Source organism: Carassius auratus, chromosome 21, assembly GCF_003368295.1.
Source record: "Carassius auratus strain Wakin chromosome 21, ASM336829v1, whole genome shotgun sequence".
NCBI classification, from domain to species: Eukaryota; Metazoa; Chordata; class Actinopteri; order Cypriniformes; family Cyprinidae; genus Carassius; species Carassius auratus.
Window position 1 is genome coordinate 15,319,156 of NC_039263.1, and position 22,401 is coordinate 15,341,556.

Genomic DNA, 22,401 nt, shown 5'->3' on the forward strand with positions numbered 1-22,401 from the left:
ATACAGGAATATAAATAGTTAAGCAAACATAGCAAAAAACAAGTTTTTAAGCCTTCGTGATGGATGCAGTTCTCATGAGGATGAGGTCACAGTGGAGTCTCGCGTGATACAGCTGTTAACTGAGAAAATTGTATTGGGGAACCGGGGGAATGCAGCAGGCAGACAATTCTCAATGCTCAAACGTCTGGACTCCATGTGATTTGTGGACATTTAAATTTGTCTCAGTATTTTCTCTTTTTTTGAACCCTCCATTGTAGTCTCTGTTGAAATATGACCTGAGCTTGTTACCCAAACATGACAGCTGAGAAGTGGGCATTCACACAGGATGCTTTCAGGAGTTCATGGCTTTTAGCAGTGTACTCTTAAACATGCGCAAAATTTACTTTTATCAAATGTATGCCTCTGTTCAAAAGGAAATAAATAATTGCAGACAGCATAATATATATAAGAATACTTTTATTCTGCGTATATGTAAGAATCCCATAAAAAAAAAAGGCAAATCAGCATATTTCAATGATTTCTGAAGGATCATGTGACAGGAGCTTTGCACCTACAGGAATAAATCACATTTTTAAATATATTAAAATAGAATGCAGTTAAATTAAGTCAATTAGAATAATATTTCACAATATTACTGCTTTACGCTATTTTTAAATCAAATAAATGCAGTTTTTGCGAGTATAAAAAAGTTTACCGACTGCAAAAAGTTGTGTACAGATTTAAAATGGACATTTTCTCTCTTTTAGGAAATCGAAATAAAATACAAAATTACTAATTTTACTCAATCTGACTTGCAATTAAACATTTCGGTTCGTGGCTTTCATGTAATTAATTGTCTATTTAAAAAAGCAATTACAAAAGAACTCTAGGGTTTACAAATTGGCACAAATTGTTGACTGCCACTTTTTATTTATTGCTTGTTTTCTGCTGTGCTATCTTTATCAACATCATCTATCTTGAAGCGAGCCCTCTCTGAAACTTCTCAGCAGAGCTGTCAGAAGCGTCACTCTCAGAAGAGGTGAAAGAGAGGCTCTTATCTTTTTGAGCTGATCCCTGTTCAGCCTCTGTGTGTCTTGGCTCGGCTTTGCTTTGGCTGCTGGCTGCATGCAGATCAGTGTGGTGGGACAGCTGGGTCTGTCTGATGGATGATGCTGCCTCTGCTCTGGAGACAGCAGGGACTCTGCGAGAGATAAGCAGCACTGGGACGCTGACACATGGCGCTTTTGCAGGAATGAAAGCAAAAAATGTCCACATAACTCTTGACATTTAGATCTATTTGTACCAGTACAGTAAAGGATGAGAAAAGCTCTTTAAGAGGTCATTTTTAAAAGGTTTTGCCATTCTGATTGGATTTGTGTGAGCTTTCCACATTTCTTTCCCGAGTCATGATGATTTTGTGTTTTGATTTTGTTTTGATAGCTCCCATTCATCTAAAGTGACCTTGAATTTATCCTTCACTAGATGATGTGGCAGCATTTAAAGTATCAAAGTAGTTTATATGTCAAGGTCTTGGCTTACAATCAAGACACTTGGAAAATGTTCCATGCGGTCTGAGAAGGAAAACAGATTAATCTGACCTTCAACTGTGTATTCAGTAAGCAAGATGGATGAAAAATACATGAGAACAATACAATCTCATTGCCTCTTTGATGCAAGTCTAAAATTTTGGCCCTTGTTTGGTCTCTTTGGACTTCCAGGAGGATCCAGTGAGAGTATTCAGGCCTGTCCGTGTCTCTTCCTGCTCATAAACTCACCCTATCCTCTCTCTAGTCCGTGGATCACATCGACTGCTTTTAAACCTCTATTTCAACCATAACTTTTCATGGGAAATGCTAATGTAAGTCCATATAGAATTAATGAGTCTTAAAACATTGGTGTACACTTTTCCATCTCCGTCCGGTTTAGACTTCATGTAGGGTGGGCCGGGAACACATTAGACAGACTGATAGTCCATTGAAAATCAATTACACAAAACAATGTACTACAAATGGTTGGAGATTAATGTTCACAGGAAGTGGAAAAACAAAGGCAAAGTTGATCCCTTGAGGAATGGGGAGCTTATGGATGCACATTGGGAAAATGTATGAAGAGAGGTCACAGTTCATATGTTCTCCCTCAAGGGTTTTTAACAAAGAGGTGTGAATGAACTTTGTATTTTTCGAGCTTGTTCTCATTGGTTGTCAGTGCAGTACTTTTAAAACTAGTGGTGACGGTTTAAGATTCCTTATTTGTTCACTAATGGCTCTCTAGACTATCTTTATGACCTTCTGTGGATGACCTTTTGGGTTCATGCTGCAGTATCTAAATCCAGGGAGTGAGGAAAAGGTATCTTTCCATATATTAGGCATTCTGGGAATTCAAGGTCAGGACAGGGCGACCCTCGGGACCTCCCAACGCCTGGGATTACATAGCAGAAGCTCAACAGACATTAGTCCATCATTTTAGGGATATTAGACCACTCCACTTAATGGTTTGTTGTCAAAACCCATCAATACCAAAGCAGAAATTGAAGGGTGATATCAATAAGAGAGTCAACTGAGAAAGATGGGACAGTGAGATGATGGATGAGGAAAAAAGATGAAGCAGGAAACCATCTCAGTCACGTCAGTGGAACATACAAGAATATTCCAAACTTGAGTCCAGGAGGCAGCAAATGAGTTCTGTAGGACATTTAAGTAAATCAGTAAAAATGTCTTAAAACGTACAGAATTCCACTGTTACTTGAGACAATATGTGATATATTTATTTGGAAAAGGGCTATAAAGATCATTTGAAATTAATTAGAAATGTTCATAGGCTAAAGCGAGGACATGCAATATTTACATTTGTTCTCAGCAGTGCTCATGTAGTACATTTGATAATTTGCTAGTGTTTTAGGTTAGTACATGTACTTTACATACAGGTTTGAAAGAGGTTGTGAAAAGAAGTAGGTTAAAAACAGCTCAAACATGAGATGATCCCATAAGATCTGTGCACAGGGCATATACTGTATTTAATTAGTCTGTATGATCTGGGTTTAGTTGTAGTCAATATCAGACTGTATACATTTCATTTAGTTTTTGATGCATTAGAGAGCAGCATTTATTTGAAGAGCATGTATATGTACCGTATAGTAAATATCCTATAGAAGTTTAGGACATCAACACACGAGAAACTGTTCAAAGGAAATGTACACAAAAATTTTTTTATTTTTTTTATTGCATATGTTCTTTGAGAGCCGCTGCGGTGATTCACAAGTTAAACCAAAAGACAAAGTCATTTGTTTCCATTTCTCTCAGTTTTGTTTGGAGTTTTAAAATGGGCTCCAGTTGTATTTATGTATATCACTAATATACACCTCCGTCCACATGTGTACCCACACAAAGATGGGGTCCATTGTGGCCTGCTGGTGTTTGCTTTAGAGGTCCAGAGAGCATGAGAAAGTATTTTTCAGTGTGCCTGTTGGAGCTTGGAGGCACGGAGGCCATTTTGAGTGGCTGGTGATTGAGTCAAAAGTGACACCTTGCATAGAAAGTGTGGGAGCCGGGACACAGACTCTCAGATTCATTTAAAACCTTAAAAATGTTATTTTTTTTTTGTTTGTATGTGTTGGGCTTGAGAAATGGATGTGGATGTCAAACGGACAAAAAGTTCCATTCTGTTCCCAGAACTAAAAGAAGGTGTGGTTGTTTTTGTTCCTCAGACTAAACACATTTCATACTTTAGTCTAGTCTTGACCATCATTTCCTCCATCTTCTGACATCAAGACATAACAGCCACTCCAAAAAGTATTATGATCTTACAACTTTCTTTTTTGTGAAATGTTTAGCCTGAAAATGGTGTTTACACCGTATATTTCTACAAAAGAAATGCCACTTGGTTTGATATTTGATGCAATGCAATGACATTAATACATTTTATTGTGACCTAAACGTATCCAGATATCTGAGGGTCACCGTAAGTCATGCAACATTTGCAGTCAGTGATGTAAATCCTCTGACTGTTGTTGGTTTTTGCCGCTCTACAGGATTGACCTCCCTCCGACTCACAAGCCTCCTCCTCCATATACAGAGAGACCTCCTGCCATCCCACTGGCCTCTCAGGCCCCTCTGGTGGCCTCATTCTCTCAGGTAAACCTCACACTGGCTCTTCAGTCTACAGAGTTATGTTCCTTCTGTGGGTCTTTATATCAGAGCTGCATTTGAAAGATGACCACTGGTATGTTCCTTATTATTTAAGGAGTGATTATATGCTCTCTTTTAGCTCACTTTTTCCGGAATAGATTCTTTTCTGTTTTTTTTCACCCATCCAACACATTAGCCTGCTGAAACATACACCAGCCTCAGGTGGTCTGCTGGTTTAAACTGGTCTGGATGGCTGTCATTTTAGCCTGTGTTTTTAAGTGTTTTCAGTGTTTCAGCAGAGAAGATTTAGAACTGCCAATTTAATGTGTTTATTAGGTGTATTATAAACAGAATAAAGAAATATAGCTTAGCGAATATTCCTGTCCCTGACCTCTATGTAAATTCAATAATATGGAATTCCCTGAAGCAATTAAATGTTTACACACACACACACACACACACACACACACATATATATATATATATATATATATATATATATATAATTTTTAGCAGTAGTAGTAGTAGTACTATTAGTATTATTATTATTATTTTATTTAAGGATAGTTGTGATATTTATTCATGTCATGTAATTTATTCATGTAAAATGTTTCATTTTCCATAATTTCAATCGACAGCCCTGATTTAATTAAACAAATTCTTTCCATCTAATCACATTAAACAGCAAATTTCATTGTCTAACAGCATGAGCACCAGGGCAGGGGATATGCTAATTATATTTTGGCTTTTTCTATGAATACGTACATGCATACCAATATATTTTTTTATCTGTTGTGTCACTTTATAGGCTCGTCGGATGGAGAGGCACTACGAATTGGCTCAACGGGCGCCAGTCAGGGTGGCTCGCGGAGACCCCCAGAGCCCCACTCACCATTCACTGTCCTGTCAGGAGTGGATATGTCATCAGAATGGGGCGGACCAAGTTTACATCAACCATAGAGAACACTACGTGTGACAGCGTCCTCGTGTCAACCGCAGCATACTGCCAGCCCCAAAGTGAAAACTGTTTACGAGAATACCAGGAGCAAAACAAAATCACCGCTATACAGTAACTAGGACACTGAACTATTACTGTTCTATATAATTACTGCAGCATATATGTGTAATTGCTCTGGCTTGTTTAACATGTACAGTGTAGTAGTCCAATATAAAATAAATGACCTAGGTTGCCTATATGAGTCTCTTTGTTCACTCATATTTCAAATGTAGTGCGACTACAACTAAAATTGCTATTTTTCTGTAGGGATCATTGTTCCTTCTTTTAATAGTTTTAATCATATGTTGCATTACAGGACTTTTCCTCAGTAAAATTTAACTTTTTCCTTATAGACCAGTTGTCATTTTAGGTTTGACAAATTGAGATTTGATTTATTTGCTTATGACATATAGTGACTGCTAGAGGTCATTTACCATGAGTTATTTTGTTTACACTGTGATGTGCATAACACTTAAAAATAAAGGTTCTTTATTGGTATCTACGGTTCCATGAAGAACCTTTAACATTCATGGAACCATTCCATTGGGGGGGGGGGGGGGGGGGGTGCTTTATACAGAGTGAAAAATGTTCTTGAAAACATTTTTGTGAAAAATGTTCTTCACTTGAATTGAAATTGTTCAGAACTGTTTACTGAAAGGTTGTTTGGGGAACCCCAAATGGTTCTTCTATGGCATCACTGTGAAAACCCTCTTTTGGGACCTTTATTTTTAAGAATATAGATGTGAATTTGAGCCATAAGGCACATGCTTATGTACTTTGTCATTGCCTACAGTATGTGTGTAGATACTGTATTATGTACAATGTAAATATCTAAGCTCATAATCAGTGTACTCCCCAATAAACTATCAATATAGGCTTTTTTGAATGTTTAAGCTCAATTAGATCATTTTTGTTCACTTTTTTCCATTCAATGTAATGAAGCATGAATTTTGAATCACATAACCAAAGCAATCTTTGCATTACATCATACCGATAATCAAATAAAGTGATGTAACCATATGAGACCTGTTTTATTGTGCAGAAAATTATCAAATGACGTCATTGTCCATCTATGTTGGTTCGCAGCAAACGCATCTAAAATAACGAACCAGAGTTTATAAGCCTAAATTAGACAGTGCTGCTACTTCTCAAATCCACAAACAATCTTATTAGACTGAGCTTTGAGAGTCAAATACAGGTTGTAAAATCTGATGAATGCTTAAAACACTGCTCTATAGTCATCAAGACTGCTGGACAACTTTCCCCAGTCGATGATGGAAAATCTCAGACCGCAAAATGCTCTCTGGGAAGGTGCGAGAGACAGCGAATGTGGCGGCGGGAGAGCTAGTAAGAGCCTTTCGGCACAGACTTCTGTCTGCATGTCAACTTATGACTTGTGTTGTAGGTAAACAAACCGGTTATCTGCTGGGCAACTGCATGGGCAAAGCCATTAAACAGCAGGCTTCTAATGAGGTGGTGGCCACCAGGGAGCAATCTATTCTATTCTGGCCCCATCGTTCGGGGAAATGTCAGCCAGTGGACCCCCAAACACTCAATGAGAGCATTGTTTATTGTATCATGAGTCACCTTTCTGGAATGCATCCACCATCGCTATATAAAAATGTGTCAGTCCCACAGTAAAGTATAGGTTTGGACTCATCCAGGATTAATCCGTTTAGACTAATAAAGGTGTGTGTCTCAGTCCAAATCTATTACCGAGCATGCAATAATATAACAGCCTTCTCATCACTCAATACAAACCAGAGACAGCCATGCTTTGATATATCCACTTTTCTACCGTTTCTTGACAGAGCTTGTATATCCTTTCAAGTTTTGTCTCCTGATCTCTTGTTTGTGTGTCTGACCTGCGTTGGATCTGATATTTTACCACATTAAGAAGCCATCTGAGAGATTTGAGGTGCTGAGGTCTATAATTTTCACGTGAGAGATTTCGTATTTGTTCTGGATGAGCAAACGTTCTTTCGTTCCAGCAAAGGTCTCGGTTTTGCGAGACTCTAGACACTGTGTGGAATGTTGCATAAATATTTTCCCAATAGTGTCTTCGGAGAATGAGGAGCTTTGGGAGCTTATAACATGTAGATATTCTCTCTATACTTTCCAGAAAGCATAAAACATTTTTGGTTAACTACAATGTTAAGTAATTTCTTAAACAACCGTTTATTATGGGATAATTTACTCACTGTCATCATGCCAGTCCATTGTTTATCACAGCAACGTCCAGGTAGTGAACAGATCTTTCTTTCTTTTGAGTTGGATCATTACGAGTAATAGGTTCACAAAATTGGTCTGAAATTTTTCTTTATTAATTGTTGAGTTAACATTTTCTGTCTTTTTCTCACACTGAGCTAACTGGCAGCTCCAGAAGACGTAGTAGTAAGCCATATAAACATTTGTGATAATTTAAGAGACTGTGGTTCTCAGTCTTTTTGACTCAAAGGTATTTCCTTCAGTATTTCTGCTATAATATTGATAAACTGTTAATTTGTCAATAAACAGAAACAATAGATTTATAAAGGATTAAAAAATAAAAAATAAGATTAAATATATTTATTAGCATTTTAATTAAGTTATTTATATTTATGATTATGTTATCTTAATAGGTCAGTTATAATATAAGTATTAATTGTATTGATAATATATTTATATAAATTTTTCATACTGTGACTCTTTTTTTGAGAACCACTGTTTTATGATGCTTTTCTGTCCTTTTTGAATCTTTAAAGCATTAGTCTTTAATTTCAATTAATTTACATTTTTGAGTGAACTAACCCTTTAAACTATACAGACCACTTTAAGTTTATATAGAGAGTCTGCTTTTCATTATCCTACTAATCCAGAATATCTCTGCAAATTCCAGAAACCAGCAGGGAATGCAGGAAAATTTCTTCTAGTTGCTTGTGAAAAGTCATTTGTCACTTTAGATTAACGCGGGCCATCACTGGCACAAAGCTAAAGTATAAAGCAGGGCCATAAAGTGTCTCTTCACACAGCAAAGTACATCCAGAAATTCTGTCCTGCAACTGTTATCAGGAGACTGGTAAACTTTATTAGAACTGGAATGATCTGTAATGTCCCAAACCCTGTCTGTCTGTCTGCATCTCTCCTTCTCTTGCATTCTGAACCCACCTTCAGTGCTGAAAAGTAATGTAGACACAGTCAACGGCAGCCATATTGGACACCTGCCACACTGTATGGCCATTAAACTATTAAGTCAGCCGGCCCCAGAGTGACCGTCCAGTACAGATTTATAGCCCCACAGAAGACAAGGGAGAAGAGGAGAGGGGGACAGTGGGGGATGGTTAGCATAGTCCAAAATTACAGATTTATGACCATGGAGTAGGAGGTCCTCTTCTTCTCTTCTCTCCTTCAGAGCTGAAAGTCACCCTGTTGTCTTTAAGAAACAAAGCTGATGTAAGGAACGGTAATAGCTGAGATAACTCTGAGCTCAGGTTAGGATTGGTATACAATGTTCTTGATAGGAAAACTGTCAGACAAAGGAACATTAAATGTGTCTCATTACTGGTGTTTAAACTCTGTCTTCATATACTCAGGAGAAAAAGCATAATTCAGAAAGGGGTCAAGGATGTGCTCTTTTTTCTTGCAATTTTATGTTTCTGGCTTCTGAATTTTCTTTTCAGAATTGCTAATCTCACAATTCTGAATTTATATGTAAATATGTAGATTTAAATATTTTTAAAGCAGTTACCTTTTTTTCTTTTATAGTAAAATAAACTGTTTTTAAAGCAATTTGGGTGAAAATCCATTGTGTTTATGATAATGATAATAGGGCCTATATTAAAATAATATAATAACAAATAATATAATGTAAACAGTCTCCTCTGTGTCTCTCCACATCATTCAAACTGCATATGCTCTTCTGTGTCAGCCGTGCCACAAGGATACAGAACATAGGCAGTTTGAATGATGTGGAGAGACACATGGGAGACTGTTGACAAAGGAATTGTTGAATTAAGTTGTTATTTTTGTTTACTTCGCTTACAAAAAGACATTCTTGTCACTTCATAATATTACGGTTGAAACACTGATGGCAGATGGACTATTCTGATGATGCTTTTTATACTTTTCTGGACCTTGACAGTGTAATTTACTTGAGAGTCTATGGGACAGTCACAAGCCTCCCGGTTTTCATCCAAAATATCTTAAATTGTGTTCTGAAGACAATTTAAGCTTTTATGGGTTTGGAACGACATGGGGGAAAGTGACTAATGACAAATACATTTATTTTAGTGTGGAGGTTCTCTTTAAAAAACATCATGATATAATGATATCCCATCATGTTATAGCAGCATCTGCCAGTAGATGGCGACGTGTGTTGAATCATTCACTTATGCAAACAACAGCGTCGTTCAGAAACACACGCTCAGAGATGCACAGCGATTCATTCTGATGTGGTTTTGCTAGGATATAATTTAGTTTATGGAGCAAAACCAACACTATGGTATAGCACAACACCGGAAATGACAGCCCATGAAGCGAAGACCGAGCAACTACCATGCAATGCCAATGGATGGCTTTCTCCACTTACAAAAGGCTATACTTCGTTGATTCAGTATGATAAAGACTTCATAAATCACATCTACATTGGGCCCATTTCAGTGGACAGTGAAATAACATTCTTCTTACTTGCTGACTCATATTTAGATATCAGATGAAGATAGATGAAAAGATATGTGGAGCCATTCATTCACCCATTGATTTGTGTCAGTATATGGGACACTGAGGTTCATCATAACTTCCTAAAGAGATTATAAAGAGGAGCCAGACAGCTGCAGCAGAACTTAAAATCATCCACATATATCTCACGTCTAAATGAAAAACAGCTGTTTATAAAGCCTGTCACCAGTAAGTGCCTGTTGTCTTTTGGCAATATAAATGCATTAATGGAGAGTAATTCTGCTTATGGCTGTAAGTGTGTTATTATTAAAGAATTGGCTCTCAGCTGCTGGAGTTAAATAGTGAGAAAATGACTCTTATGAACCAGTTATTTTCTTGAGTCACTGTAAATGATTCACCAAACAGACTCATTCTCACTCAGTCTTTGCTCTTGAACACTTGTGTACATGACATATTCCCTCTATGGGGATAGTTTGGCTCTAGTGTTCAAGTAGGTCAGTGTGGGTATAACTTTTGATTACCTGATAGGACACACTAAATCATAGTGCTCTAAAAAGTTATTAGAGAGCTGTATTGCACTTTTTAAATAAATTTCAGTCTGTTCAATAGTCTCTATATAACAGATGACTCTACTATATTTAATTGTGGTGTTTCTAATTAGGCCTTATTAGGTCCATTCCCAAATCTCCCGTTGCCTCTTTTGGAGTGTCCATTGGATGCACACTTCAGAATCTCACCAGAAGTGTGTCATATGGAAGCTTTTGGCATACAGTTCACTGAATATGTTGTATTTGGACATACTGTACTCTTTTCACATACTGGCTTTCGCTCACTATGGAGTAGGGAAGTATGCAATTTCAGATGCAGCCATAGTGTGGATTTAGTGTGCATTAAGGACATTGACCTTTTGAATTTTTTCTCTTGAAAATTGCTTCCTGTGGCTTACATTTGTAATCAAGTGGCCAAGACAGCAAGTGTCTCGTTCCGATCCCTTACTGAGTTCAAAACTAAATCTCTCGCTATTTACTAAGGTCCTCTTGACAGTGTGCAATTCAAATACAGATTTGTAACATACTGTAGTGATATAGTAAAGTTATATAATAGCAATATTCACAAAACACAGTTTAACACATTGACGTCTAGTTGCAAGGTTGAAACATTTTACTCATTTATTCAGACAAAAATATTCTTATGAAATAAATAGATATTCATGTGGTGCAAATACAATTAGGATCAATTAAATGACAGCATCAAACTAGAAAATAGCATTATACAAATAGAAAAACACAATGTAATATCTGAGGAAAAACCTGAAGCAAAACCACTGCAGTATGCAATGACTTTGCTGTATACAAATCGATACAAAATGTTGTTCTTTACAATATAACATTGCCTTATGTCTTTCTTATCCAGACACCCTTGTGATTTCTCTACTGTAAGACCAAGCTACGTTAGGCACTGCCCTTATTGGATTGAAACAGTGAGACTGTTTCACCCAACTTCTCTTCCTTTCTAATCATTATTTATGAGTTTTTTTCTCAGTTCCGTTCTGGCCGTTAGAAGAGAAGAGAGAGGCTTTCTTTTTTTCTTCTCCTTTTTTTTTTTACCAGAGCCCAAAAATAGCATACATTTTTCTTTGTTAGTGAATGTCGAGGCAATTCAGGCTCGGACACCGAGATTGTGGAGGATGCATCTGGTGTTATAAAGGAGAGTATGTGTATGCAAGTGTTTTGTTAACACTGGAGGAGGGATCAAGGTGCCCTACGGTGGGGGATGGTCACGTGAACGATTGATTCTGCTCAATGTCTCAATACACCCCCACCCACCCACCCACCATCCACCCCACCCCTCTCTCTCGCTCAATTGTCCTGCTATTTCTCCATTTGTCCATCCATTCCCTGCAGATTGCCACTGCACAGGCCTCTATAGTAGACTATTTTTACAGCTTCCTCAGCAATCTGGATTGCGTTTCCATGATTTGACCTTCAGTGCAATTATATCAAACCACCTAATGGATATCTTGAAGTAAAGTGAGTTCAATAAACTCACAACAAAATATGTTTCTGACACTGTGAATGAAAAAATGGCATAGAGCAGAAATGCGACAGCTGCTTTCTACAGCCGCAGTGTGATTGAGACATTAGTGAACCTACTGTATCCCTGCTGATAGCTACATAATCTCAACACTATTCGGCCTGTGGCGTTCCGGATGGATGTATCCGCAGGGACAGCTGGATTAGTCCATGACACTCCCGGTTTACAGTGCCTCCCCTTCTCCCGACCCTTCCTCCGGTCCAGATACCCAACCATAGCCATCTAGACTCACTCACAGAAGTTTCCTTGAATAATTTCCCTCTCCCAGGAACAAAGAGATTCTCTCTCGGTCTGTCCCAGTGATTATCTGAGGCCATTGTGGCATTTCGGCTCAGTGAATGAGATCATTCAAGCAGCTTTCACAAAGCCAAAAGGACTGCGAGAAAGAGTTTAACTCTTAATTGAAATTGCTCGCCATAAAAGTACAAGTCAAGGAGGTCAGTAGTTTGCAAATATGAAAACCTCGATTTGTGTTACACATCCCCATCTAAGTGAGATGGGCACCGTAAATGTACAAGAGCTCTCAGCAAAGAGCACACATCAATATAGAGAGAGAGAAAAACATTGGGGTGTATGATCAATGAACATTTGCAGCGAAGCGAGGATCCATTTAGACAATCAATAATATTAAACAAGCAATGAATGATTGTTCTTCTTATGAAGTGAATTAGTAAAGTTATGTCCTTCATTTCATTTCAGCCATTGCGGTAGAAATGTGTCCAATTCTGACTTTCCTGACCTACAAAATTCGATTTCTGTGACTCACCTCGCAATGATCTCTCCATGACGCAGTTCTTGCTGCGAAAGCACTTTCTCTAAAACTCAATTACAGCATCTTTGTATGACTAGTGAGAATGGCCAGCACTCAAATGTAGTGCACTACTTCCACTTCTTTCCCATAATGCTGCTGGGCAAATCCTGGTCTGAGATCATGTTCTATCAATTGAGTATAAACGGCTTAGTGTTCTTTAATGGGCTCAAGGTGTGTATCCGTGTCTGATTCAGCTGGAATCTTGTGTTGTTTGTGTCTGATGGCTGCTGATGAATTGCATGGCCAATTTCATGTCACTTTAAGGCATTTGGAGTTATTTTCCGTTTAGTTATTTATTTTGTTTCAATGCAGATGTTTCTGGTCAAGTGCGAGAAGTAGACCTCATTCATGCTGACGTACTCGAGATAATATTTCCTTTTCATACAACCACAGTCCCAAAATGTGTTGGCAGAATCATCTGTGAGGATGTCATCATGGACAAAATTACAGCTTATTATCCGTCTTATTTCTTTGCTTTATGATCCAGGGGGTTGAAAAATAAATGGATCCTGTTTATTGTGAAAGTTTACATTTTAGGGGCAATTTTAAATCTTAACTCACATTACGTACAAGATTGTGTGTGAACATTGCTTGTCAAAAGTTATGATAAATTACAAACTTTAGTTTTGTGTTTTCCCTATTGTTCCATATATTATATATCTCTTTTCTAAGCCAAAAGTGTATTTATGCATACAGGATCAGAAAAAAAAAAAAACACTGACACGTGGCTCAACAAGAATGACGGCTTGATGATGTAAGAAAGTTTAGAGGGAGTCTTTTGATCATATTTATGTGCTTTGATATCTTATGAACATCTGTTTATTTTAATATGCCACTGCGGTTATCTGGCTGCAAATGAAAATGTATTAAAAAATATGCTCAGGTCATTATATTGCATCTTTTTGCAATAATGAACTGTTTTGGAGTCCATGGAGTCATTGAGTTGTTATTTATAGTGGCATAATTTCAGATGTGTATCATGCTTTAAAAAGTGTATCATGCTTTAAAAATCATAATTATATATATATATATATATATATATATATATATATATATATATATATATATATATATATATATATATATAATATTTTTTTTTTCAAATACACAAATATGTAGTTACAACTTCAAACAGTCAGAAACAATCAGTCCTTCAGAAATTGCGTCAGTATAGACATTTCAGCCGTGATCCAATGAGACAGGGCATTTAATAAATTTGAATAGCTTATTAAAGTGAACATTCTAAAATATATATTTTTCCTTATATCCTGATTTAGAGATTTCCCACTACTGCCATATAACAAACAATGATACACAGTGGCAGTTTAAAGCTGCAGAAAGTCTGAAGTAGGTTATTTAAAACAGTAATGAATACAAAATGTTCCTCTGAGTGCCACTGTTCTTCAGTGGAGTATTGCTATTTTTCCTTACATCCCTGAGTGTTTCTGCAGTGCGCATGAAACTGTCTTCCTGTAGTGTGCGAGATGTTCTTTTTGTGCTTTCTAAACACTTTCCTCCATAAATTTTGAAGCAATATCATTTAATGGATGGTACCGATACTCTCTTAAAAGCCTGTGAAGACCATTACCAGATTTTGTTTATCACCATTCTGGCATGAAAGTATTTGCACATCAAAAGGCAATGGCATCCTATATTTGTTTCTCTTCAGTATTACAATGTCATCTGCAAACAGTATGTAACTGAATGTTTTGAAATTGCCGTTCCTGGGACTCTTCTCAAAGGAGTTTGCATCCTTAGCAGCTGCTTATTTCCCACAAAAGAAGCATTTCTGTGCAAGGCCGGAAGTATATGATGTGATGTTTTGTGTGTTGTCAGGCTACAAAAAAAAAACGCAAATAACATTGAAAACGTGTTTACTGGGGGTCATGTTGCACAAAAGACGTACAAAGTCAGGGAAGTCTTGTTTAAAGTGACTTCAATTCGTTTTGAATAGCTCTGTAATTTGAAAAATAAGTATTAAATATTAAAACCCAAATTATATGTACAATCCCAGTGGGAATTGTAATTTTCAAAAAATAAAATAAAATCTAAACAAATTTACATGACAGAATTTCTGCAACATGCTGTCCTGGCCCAGAACTGCTGTGATTGTATGGTCTCATTGTACCCTCTAGTGGACAAAAAATGTACTAGCAACTGTCACTAGGTTCAACTTTTTTCTATGAAAATCATTAAAATCATCTAAAAAAAACAAAAAACCTAAATGAATAAAATGAACCAATAATTATAAATATTACACAGCTGTTTCAGTTTGACTTAATTGAATACATTAGACATATTTCTGGACTTTTCTCGACTTAAGTGTGCTTCAAGAAGAAGCCTGTTGTTTAATTCTTTTCAGAAGACCTACTGAAGAATCTCCTAGCACTGTAAGAAACGTACTGTAAAACATAACGCTCGTTTATAACCCCCAAACCACCGACCCTGCTGAACTCGCAGGGCTACAGCTGCAGCGTAAGACTTTGTTTGTTCAATGTACTCCACATTTCTGCTCCTCACCCCCATCTCTCTCTCACACACACACACTCCCCTTCATTTAGTCTTCTGTTTATGTTTTGCTGTGGGGGCAGGGGAAGGGGATGGGGCTGGGGCTGGTGGAGGTTTGGCCAGTGAAATCAGAAGATCAACTCTAGGAAAGAGAAGTGGAGAACATATGATAAATTCAAGAAAGTAAACCATTTAGTTAATTGAATTCATAACAAATGTGGTTTGATTATCATTTGTGTCTTTGTAGGGAGAAATTAAATAGGTGGATTCATTTAGACTTAAAGGAATAGTTCACCCAAAAATAGCTGAAAATGTACTGATCTATCAGGCTATCCAAGATGTAGATTTGTTTATTTCTTCAATGGAACAGATTTGGAGAAATTTAGCATTACGTCTCCAATAGATCCTCTGCAGTGAATGGGTGCCACTATAAAGAGAGTCCATGTAAGCTATACGACTCCAGTCCATTTCTAATTAGCATCTTGTGTAGTGAATCGCTGTGTAATTGTAATAAACAACTCCATCATTATTATGTTTTTAGCTTCAAAATGTTGCTTCCAGCTAAAATATAAGTCTGCTATTTATAATATTGCTTTCTACAGAGAAAGTAATGTCTTCCTAATCAGGAGAGAAATATGCAGCTCAAACACCATTTACTAGCGAAAAGAGTCCAAAATAGTTCTAGACAAACATAATTTCGATGTCCAGCTTGGGGTGGACTTTTTCACTGGAACAAGAGTTTTTATGCATTATACATTATTTTGACCAAAAATTACATTTAAAGTTAAAACACCTTGGATTTGTTTATTACAAACATGCTTTTCACTTCACAAGATAATAATTGATGGACTGGATTATTGTAATCTTTTTATCAGCTGTTTGGACTCTCATTCTGATGGCACCCATTCACTGCACAGGATCCATTGGAGAGCAAGTCATGCAATGCTAATTTTTTCCAAATCTTTTCTGATGAGGATTAATCTGCACCTTGGATGGCCTGAGAATGAGTACATTTTCAGCAATTTTTTTTTTCATCTTTGGGTGAACTATTCCTTTAAGATGTAGGCTTGATCATTTTTTCCTGGCTCACTTTGAATCATTTTCATTATGGCTCATGTCAGAATGATGAAGACTTACATTTCGGTGGCTTTTTCTACAAGTTTTTTGATTGCTTTGGCAATCTTGTCGATCCTTTCCTGTCAAAAATAGAAACAAAAATAAGTCCTAAGTCTAAAACATGTGCATAAGTGAGATCTGAAAATAAGTGCATTTCTGGTTAGGAAAATAAGAAGGAGCAATTCCTAATTTTGTGGCAAAATCCACATTTTGACCAATATAGCCCCAATTTAACCTTTACCTTTATATATATGTATATATATGTATATATATATATATATATATATATATATATATATATATATATATATATATATATATATATATATATATATGTAGGCCTGTGTGTAAAGTCCAGATGAGGCACACACTTACCTGCTGAAGTCTGTAAAACAGTGGCAGAGAGAAGGCACATATCACAACTGTTCAAAGGTGATGAATTACTGTATGTTAATATCACGTATCATCACAACAAAGCAGTAATACTTGATGAAGTATGATCCACATCACTCTGACTCTGTTTAGTTACTGACATTAGGTCAGAAATCGTGTCAGCTGTGATTTGTGATGAATCTTTACAAATTTGAACAGGATATCCTTACCGCTCATCAACAGCGTGAGACCATTGGCTTGGACCCCCACATAGCTCAACAAATACAGGAACACAACAAACTACACAAACCAAAAGAGAAAAAAAACATTATATTTGGTTTTAAATCATTTTACTTTTGATTGTTTAATCTTATTTATATGTTAAATTAGATGCTTTTATCCAAAGACATTACCAGTGCATTGAAGGTAGCCTATATATTTTTTAACAGTATTTGTGTTTGCTGGGAATTTGAATCTATGGCTAGTACCAGGAATGTTATATTCTTATAAGAATAAAAGTCAGAGTTTTTTTTTTTTTTCAAATACGAATTTCTTTATTCTCACATGTGCTTTTTTCACAGAACCTTTGCCTTTGGGAATGAAAGCACATGGTGATAGTTCATATCAGGACTAATTATGTAAGAGAGTAGTATCCCCTGATGTGGTGAAAGTAGGCCGTAAATTGCAGTGAAAGCATGAAAACTGCTCGGTGCCGCTGAGGTGAGATATTTAAGACGCGTGTGAGACCTTCACTGAGTCCATGATGCTATCGATGAAGAACAGCCTCTTCAACTCGGTGACAGCCGTAGCAATCAGCAGAACGATTTGTTCCGCTATGCGAACTGTGTCCTCATCTGTCAGTGTACGGTCCTCATCCAAATATGACCTTTTTAATAAAGAAAAGTGGACCAGCTGAGAAAGATTACATGTATTAATCCAGACTTATTTGAGTTGCTTTTCCCTCCGTCAAGCTCCTGCCAACTCATTCAATATTTTTTTTTTTTAATCAGCACATCTGTTATGCATCTCAAGAATTAATATTTTAACCCATGATCAACTTGATATATGAGTGAACTCATCCACTGAAACCAGCTTTCAAATAGGACAGACTGGGCGTCTGTAGCTTTATAAGCAAAGTCACACAATTGTTGTTGTTTTCAAAGCACACTACAGTTGCACTTGTTTCGTTAGTGCATGAATAAGTGATTTTAAAACTAATCGACGCAAACACTGACAAGACTTCTGCTACTAGGCTACTTCCTTCTACTGTAAAGGGAAGAATTAGTTACACCTTTAGGGTTAAATCTATGTCAGACGCATTTGTTTAGAGCATACTCACTGAAAAGGATGAGATCCATCACTGAGGCGGACAAGCGTCATGGCTTTGTAGAGAAGGCATACAGGGAAAGTGAAGGCCATGAAGCCTAAACCGAGGTTGGACAGGATCGTGATGGCACTGAGCTGGAATAAACAAGCCAAACCCACAACCAAACCTGTAAACACCAGCCCGGTGGTCCCCACATCTCGCCAGTATAACAGATCTGACACTAGAGAGGGTAAGAAAAATGAATGTGTGAAATGTCAGGGAAATAAACATACTGTATGAAGAGGCAGAGTGGTGGAAAGAAATGCAATGACCATGCAGCACTTCTTTTGTGGTAAAACAGACTATCATATACAAATGCAGATATTCATTAAATCTTTTATTTAAATTTTTTAAAAGCAATTTTGTCTTTTCTCATCTAAATTTGAATTCAATTATTTTGGAAAATGAATAACTAAATAAATAAAATTCAGAGAATTTAAAAACAAATAGCCTATCCCTAACTCTGGGCTTTTGAATTCATAGGACATTTAATTTGATAAATGAAGTACATTTGCATATATATATATATATATATGTCCTGAGTAAGATATTGTACATAAAAGATATTAACATTTAGTACACAAGACAAAAACATTGCTGAAATTATTCAAATAACCCCACTCAAAAGTTTGGGAACCCTTGGTTCTTAATACTCTGTGTGGTCACCTGATGATCCTCGACTGTCTTTCTGTTTTGTGATGGTTGTGCATGAGTCCCTCGTTTGTTCTGAACAGTTAAACTGAGCAGCGTTCTTCAGAAAAATCTTTAAGATCCTGTAGATTATTCAGTTTTCCAGCATCTTTGCATATTTGAACCCTTTCCAGCAGTGACTTTATGATTTTGAGATGCATCTTATCACACTGAGCACATTTGAGGGACTCAAACACAACTATTTAAAAAGATTCAAACATTCACTGATGCTCCAGAAGGAAACAAGATGCATTAAGAGCGGGGGGGTGAAAACTTTTGAACACGATGAAGATGGCCAAATTTGTCTTATTTTGTTATATATATATATATATATATATATATATAGTATTTTTTTATTTTTTATTTTTTTTTACTGGGGTTACTCCACCCCAAAAAGAAACTTCCTCAACCTCATGTCGTATTCTGGTCATTTTTCATGTTTGACAAAGGGGAGAAAATATAAGATAGCAAAATTAATGCCATATGTGAATATACAAATATCTGCAACCTTTTTTTAGTTAGCCAGCTGGAAGCTTTAGCAATGACTGGTCATCTGTGTCAACACAACATTTGTTGAGTGTGATACAGTTCTACTCTGACCCGGATGAATTTAGAAATGTTATATAATGAGATGGCAACATGTGATCTTTAACTAACTGTTAAACTGTCTATTTTAATATGCTTTTAAAGATTAGCGATAATGTCTTTCAGTCAGGGAGTTTCTAACTTTGTTTGTGTAGAACTGATCTACCAGTAATGGGAGGGGTAGAGTACATACAGTATCCAAAAACAAAATATTACAAATATACTTGGTCTGTCTAAACATTGTCTGTCATTATTTCAGACTTGAATTTCAGGCAAAGTGAAGCAGGGTGAAAACACTCAAACAGCACAATCAGAGGATGAGTAAGGCTCAGTGGAATATGAAAACAACGCTGCAAAAAGCACATAAGAGAAAAGATGGACTTCAAAAAATCTATAGTAGTGGCTATAAAGTTGCAAGGACTTGAAATTTAGTTTTAATAAAAGTAATAAGGTTTCATTTAACACTGCTTATAAGTACAATCAATAAGACATGATCATCAAGGCCGACTTTGCCAGAAGAAACACTTGATGAAACCACATTGTCCAACAAAGTTTTGTCACATTATACACCAAAGTGTATAATGCATGATTTATTATCATTCTTATGTAATTTATGATGATACAACTCATATAGATTAAATTAGATATAAATTATCATATAAAATAATGAAAGTATTGATGAAAAGACTAGAAAAATCCAAACTTCATTTTAATTTAAATTAAATATTTTTTTTTTGTAATAATGATAATAATACTCTTGTTATTATTTCTTCATTTTATGTTTTTTTTTCTTCTTCTTTTTTTCAGGCTGCTTAGGCGAGTAAGAACTACAAGCATCTGATTTAATGATCATCAGACACATTTATTCATGAGCCATTTTTGTTTGCGTCGTTCCATGGAACCACACAAAGAGTTAAAATGACAAAAATAGCCTGTTATGTAATGTTTATGAATGCATTTTTGATTTACATAATCCACTCATCTGTCTGAATCAACCTTTGTTAGTCTCCCAAGTTCATATTTATAGATGTCATTCATGAATTCACATTGTCCAACAAAGTTTTGTCACATTATACACGAAAGTCCAAACATGTCAAGTTTGTAAACACATTAAAAAAAATTCTCCACTTGAACAACTAATCTGTACCAAAAGTGAATCCAAAAGATTTGCACATTATTTTGTAAAATGGCTGTAATTTAGTGCAAATGTTACATCTCTAAGACAAACATATGTCATAAATGGACAAGAAGCCTTCAAGTCAGAGAGTGCATTGACACAAACACAGCGGAACTGCTAATGGCAGTGTGCATTTTAAACGCCCCTTCCCCTGTTAAGCCATTAGACCCCAACAGCTGTTGATTCTGATTATCCTCCAAACGCAGGTGCAAATCTGTGCTGTGGCGCACACTGGGTGCAAAGCTGAACAAGCCTTTATCAGATCAATCCAAACTCTCTGAAATCTTCTCTGCATAAAATCTTCCACGTGGCCTTCACTCCTGCTAAAGCACTTCATTGCAGACTAACATGGCCGGGTCAGATTGAATCTCTCTGGGGAGATGTCTGCCAGCACTGCCAAAATAAGACTGAGCGAAGATCTCACCTCCTTCATTCAGACAGACATCAATGCATCCTTTTCTTGCCTCAAAATCCTAGATTCATGCATCGGTCGGATCTTGAAGGCAGTCCATATATCAGATTCCCATCGGGCTGCCAAGCTCCCATTGGGAAGTCCTGTGTGATGTTCTTACCAGTCAGCAGTATTACTGTACCTCTAGTGCACACTCAACTTTAATCTGATCCCCTAACCTCCCCCTCCCCACTCGACACCTCACTCAGTTTCTGCCAACCTGCTTTTCACATGCCAGCACATTACACATGTAAACAATACAGCCCAGGAGAGCTCGATCCAAGCGCAGTGGAAGACTCTCACCTTTGCTGGCCATTTCTGCTGCTTCCACACCAAACCCCCTCTCCTCCCAGTGCTCCACGAACCCTCTGGGCTTTTTTTGGCCATCCTAGAGTTGTCAGCGGGAAGGGGTTGGCCGGACCTAATAATATCTCAACCACTTGGACACCCCATCTTTCTAAACTCACACACAGCTATCCTCCCTCATGGCCCGTTCAGAGCTTAAGGAACATGAGACGTCAGCGTGTGTCTGTGTGTAGTCAAGTCTTCATCTCGAGGGAGATGGCTAACCTTAGATCCAAGCAAATTACTCAGACGTTCCTCAAAGAGCGCTGTGCTTTATCTTCTCACATGCTGTGAAAAGTGCTGGCCTTTAACACCCAGCTGAAGATGTGTGTGTGTGTGTATGTACTGGTATTCACTACATTAAGGGGACCAAATGTGTCCACAAGTATAGTAATACCAGCAATTTTTTAGGTTGCCATGAAGAAACAAGCTTATCATATAGAATGAAGTGTTTAAAAAAATCTAAAAGTGCAGAAATTTTCCTGTGAGGGGTAGGTGCGTAGGGTTAGGGTAAGGGGATAGAAAATACAGTTTGTACAGTATAAAAACCATTACACCTATGGAATGTCAACATATAATAATAGGAATACAAGTGTGTGTGTGTGTGTGTGTGTACAGTTCTATAATACTATAAATGATCATTTCAGTATAATTTATATAATATTTCAAAAATTAAATAATTATATAAGTAGAATAATAATGCATAATTTATTATAATTCTTATGTAATTTATGATGATACAACTCATATACATTAAATTAGATATAAATTATCATATAAAATTATGAAAGTATTGATGAAAAGACTAGAAAAATCCAAACTTCATTTTAATTTAAATTAACTATTTTTTTTGTTATAATGATAATAATACTCTTGTTATTATTTCTTCATTTTATGTTTTTTTTTCTTCTTTTTTTCAGGCTGCTTAGGCGAGTAAGTACTACAAGCATCTGATTTAATGATCATTCTGCCATCAGACACATTTATTCATGAGCCATTTTTGTTTGCGTCGTTCCATGGAACCACACAAAGAGTTAAAATGACAAAAATAGCCTGTTATGTAATAATGTTTATGAATGTATTTTTTATTTACATAATCCACTCATCCGTCTGAATCAACCTTTATTAGT

The 22,401-nt window shown here is 36.6% G+C and overlaps 2 protein-coding genes across 2 annotated transcripts in view; one reads left to right on the forward strand and one right to left on the reverse strand.

Annotated features, from left to right (window-relative positions):
* Positions 1–5,295, forward strand: part of LOC113038664 (nectin-3-like protein) — a 54,074-nt gene extending 48,779 nt beyond the window's left edge. The window contains exons 7-8 of the mRNA XM_026196259.1: positions 4,007–4,109; positions 4,912–5,295. Coding sequence (XP_026052044.1) covers positions 4,007–4,109; positions 4,912–5,079 — 271 coding nt within the window. The 3' untranslated portion in view covers positions 5,080–5,295. The remainder of the gene's footprint in view (positions 1–4,006; positions 4,110–4,911) is intronic.
* A 9,856-nt stretch (positions 5,296–15,151) lies between these two features.
* On the reverse strand, positions 15,152–21,286 carry LOC113038665 (reticulon-2-like). The gene is made up of 7 exons (XM_026196260.1): positions 21,230–21,286; positions 17,997–18,204; positions 17,405–17,543; positions 16,888–16,957; positions 16,661–16,707; positions 16,307–16,365; positions 15,152–15,311 (listed from the first exon to the last, which is right to left on the reverse strand). The coding sequence occupies exons 1-7, from the start codon at positions 21,240–21,242 to the stop codon at positions 15,215–15,217; spliced, it is 633 nt and encodes a 210-aa protein (XP_026052045.1). The 5' UTR covers positions 21,243–21,286; the 3' UTR covers positions 15,152–15,214.
* Positions 21,287–22,401: the final 1,115 nt, after the last annotated feature.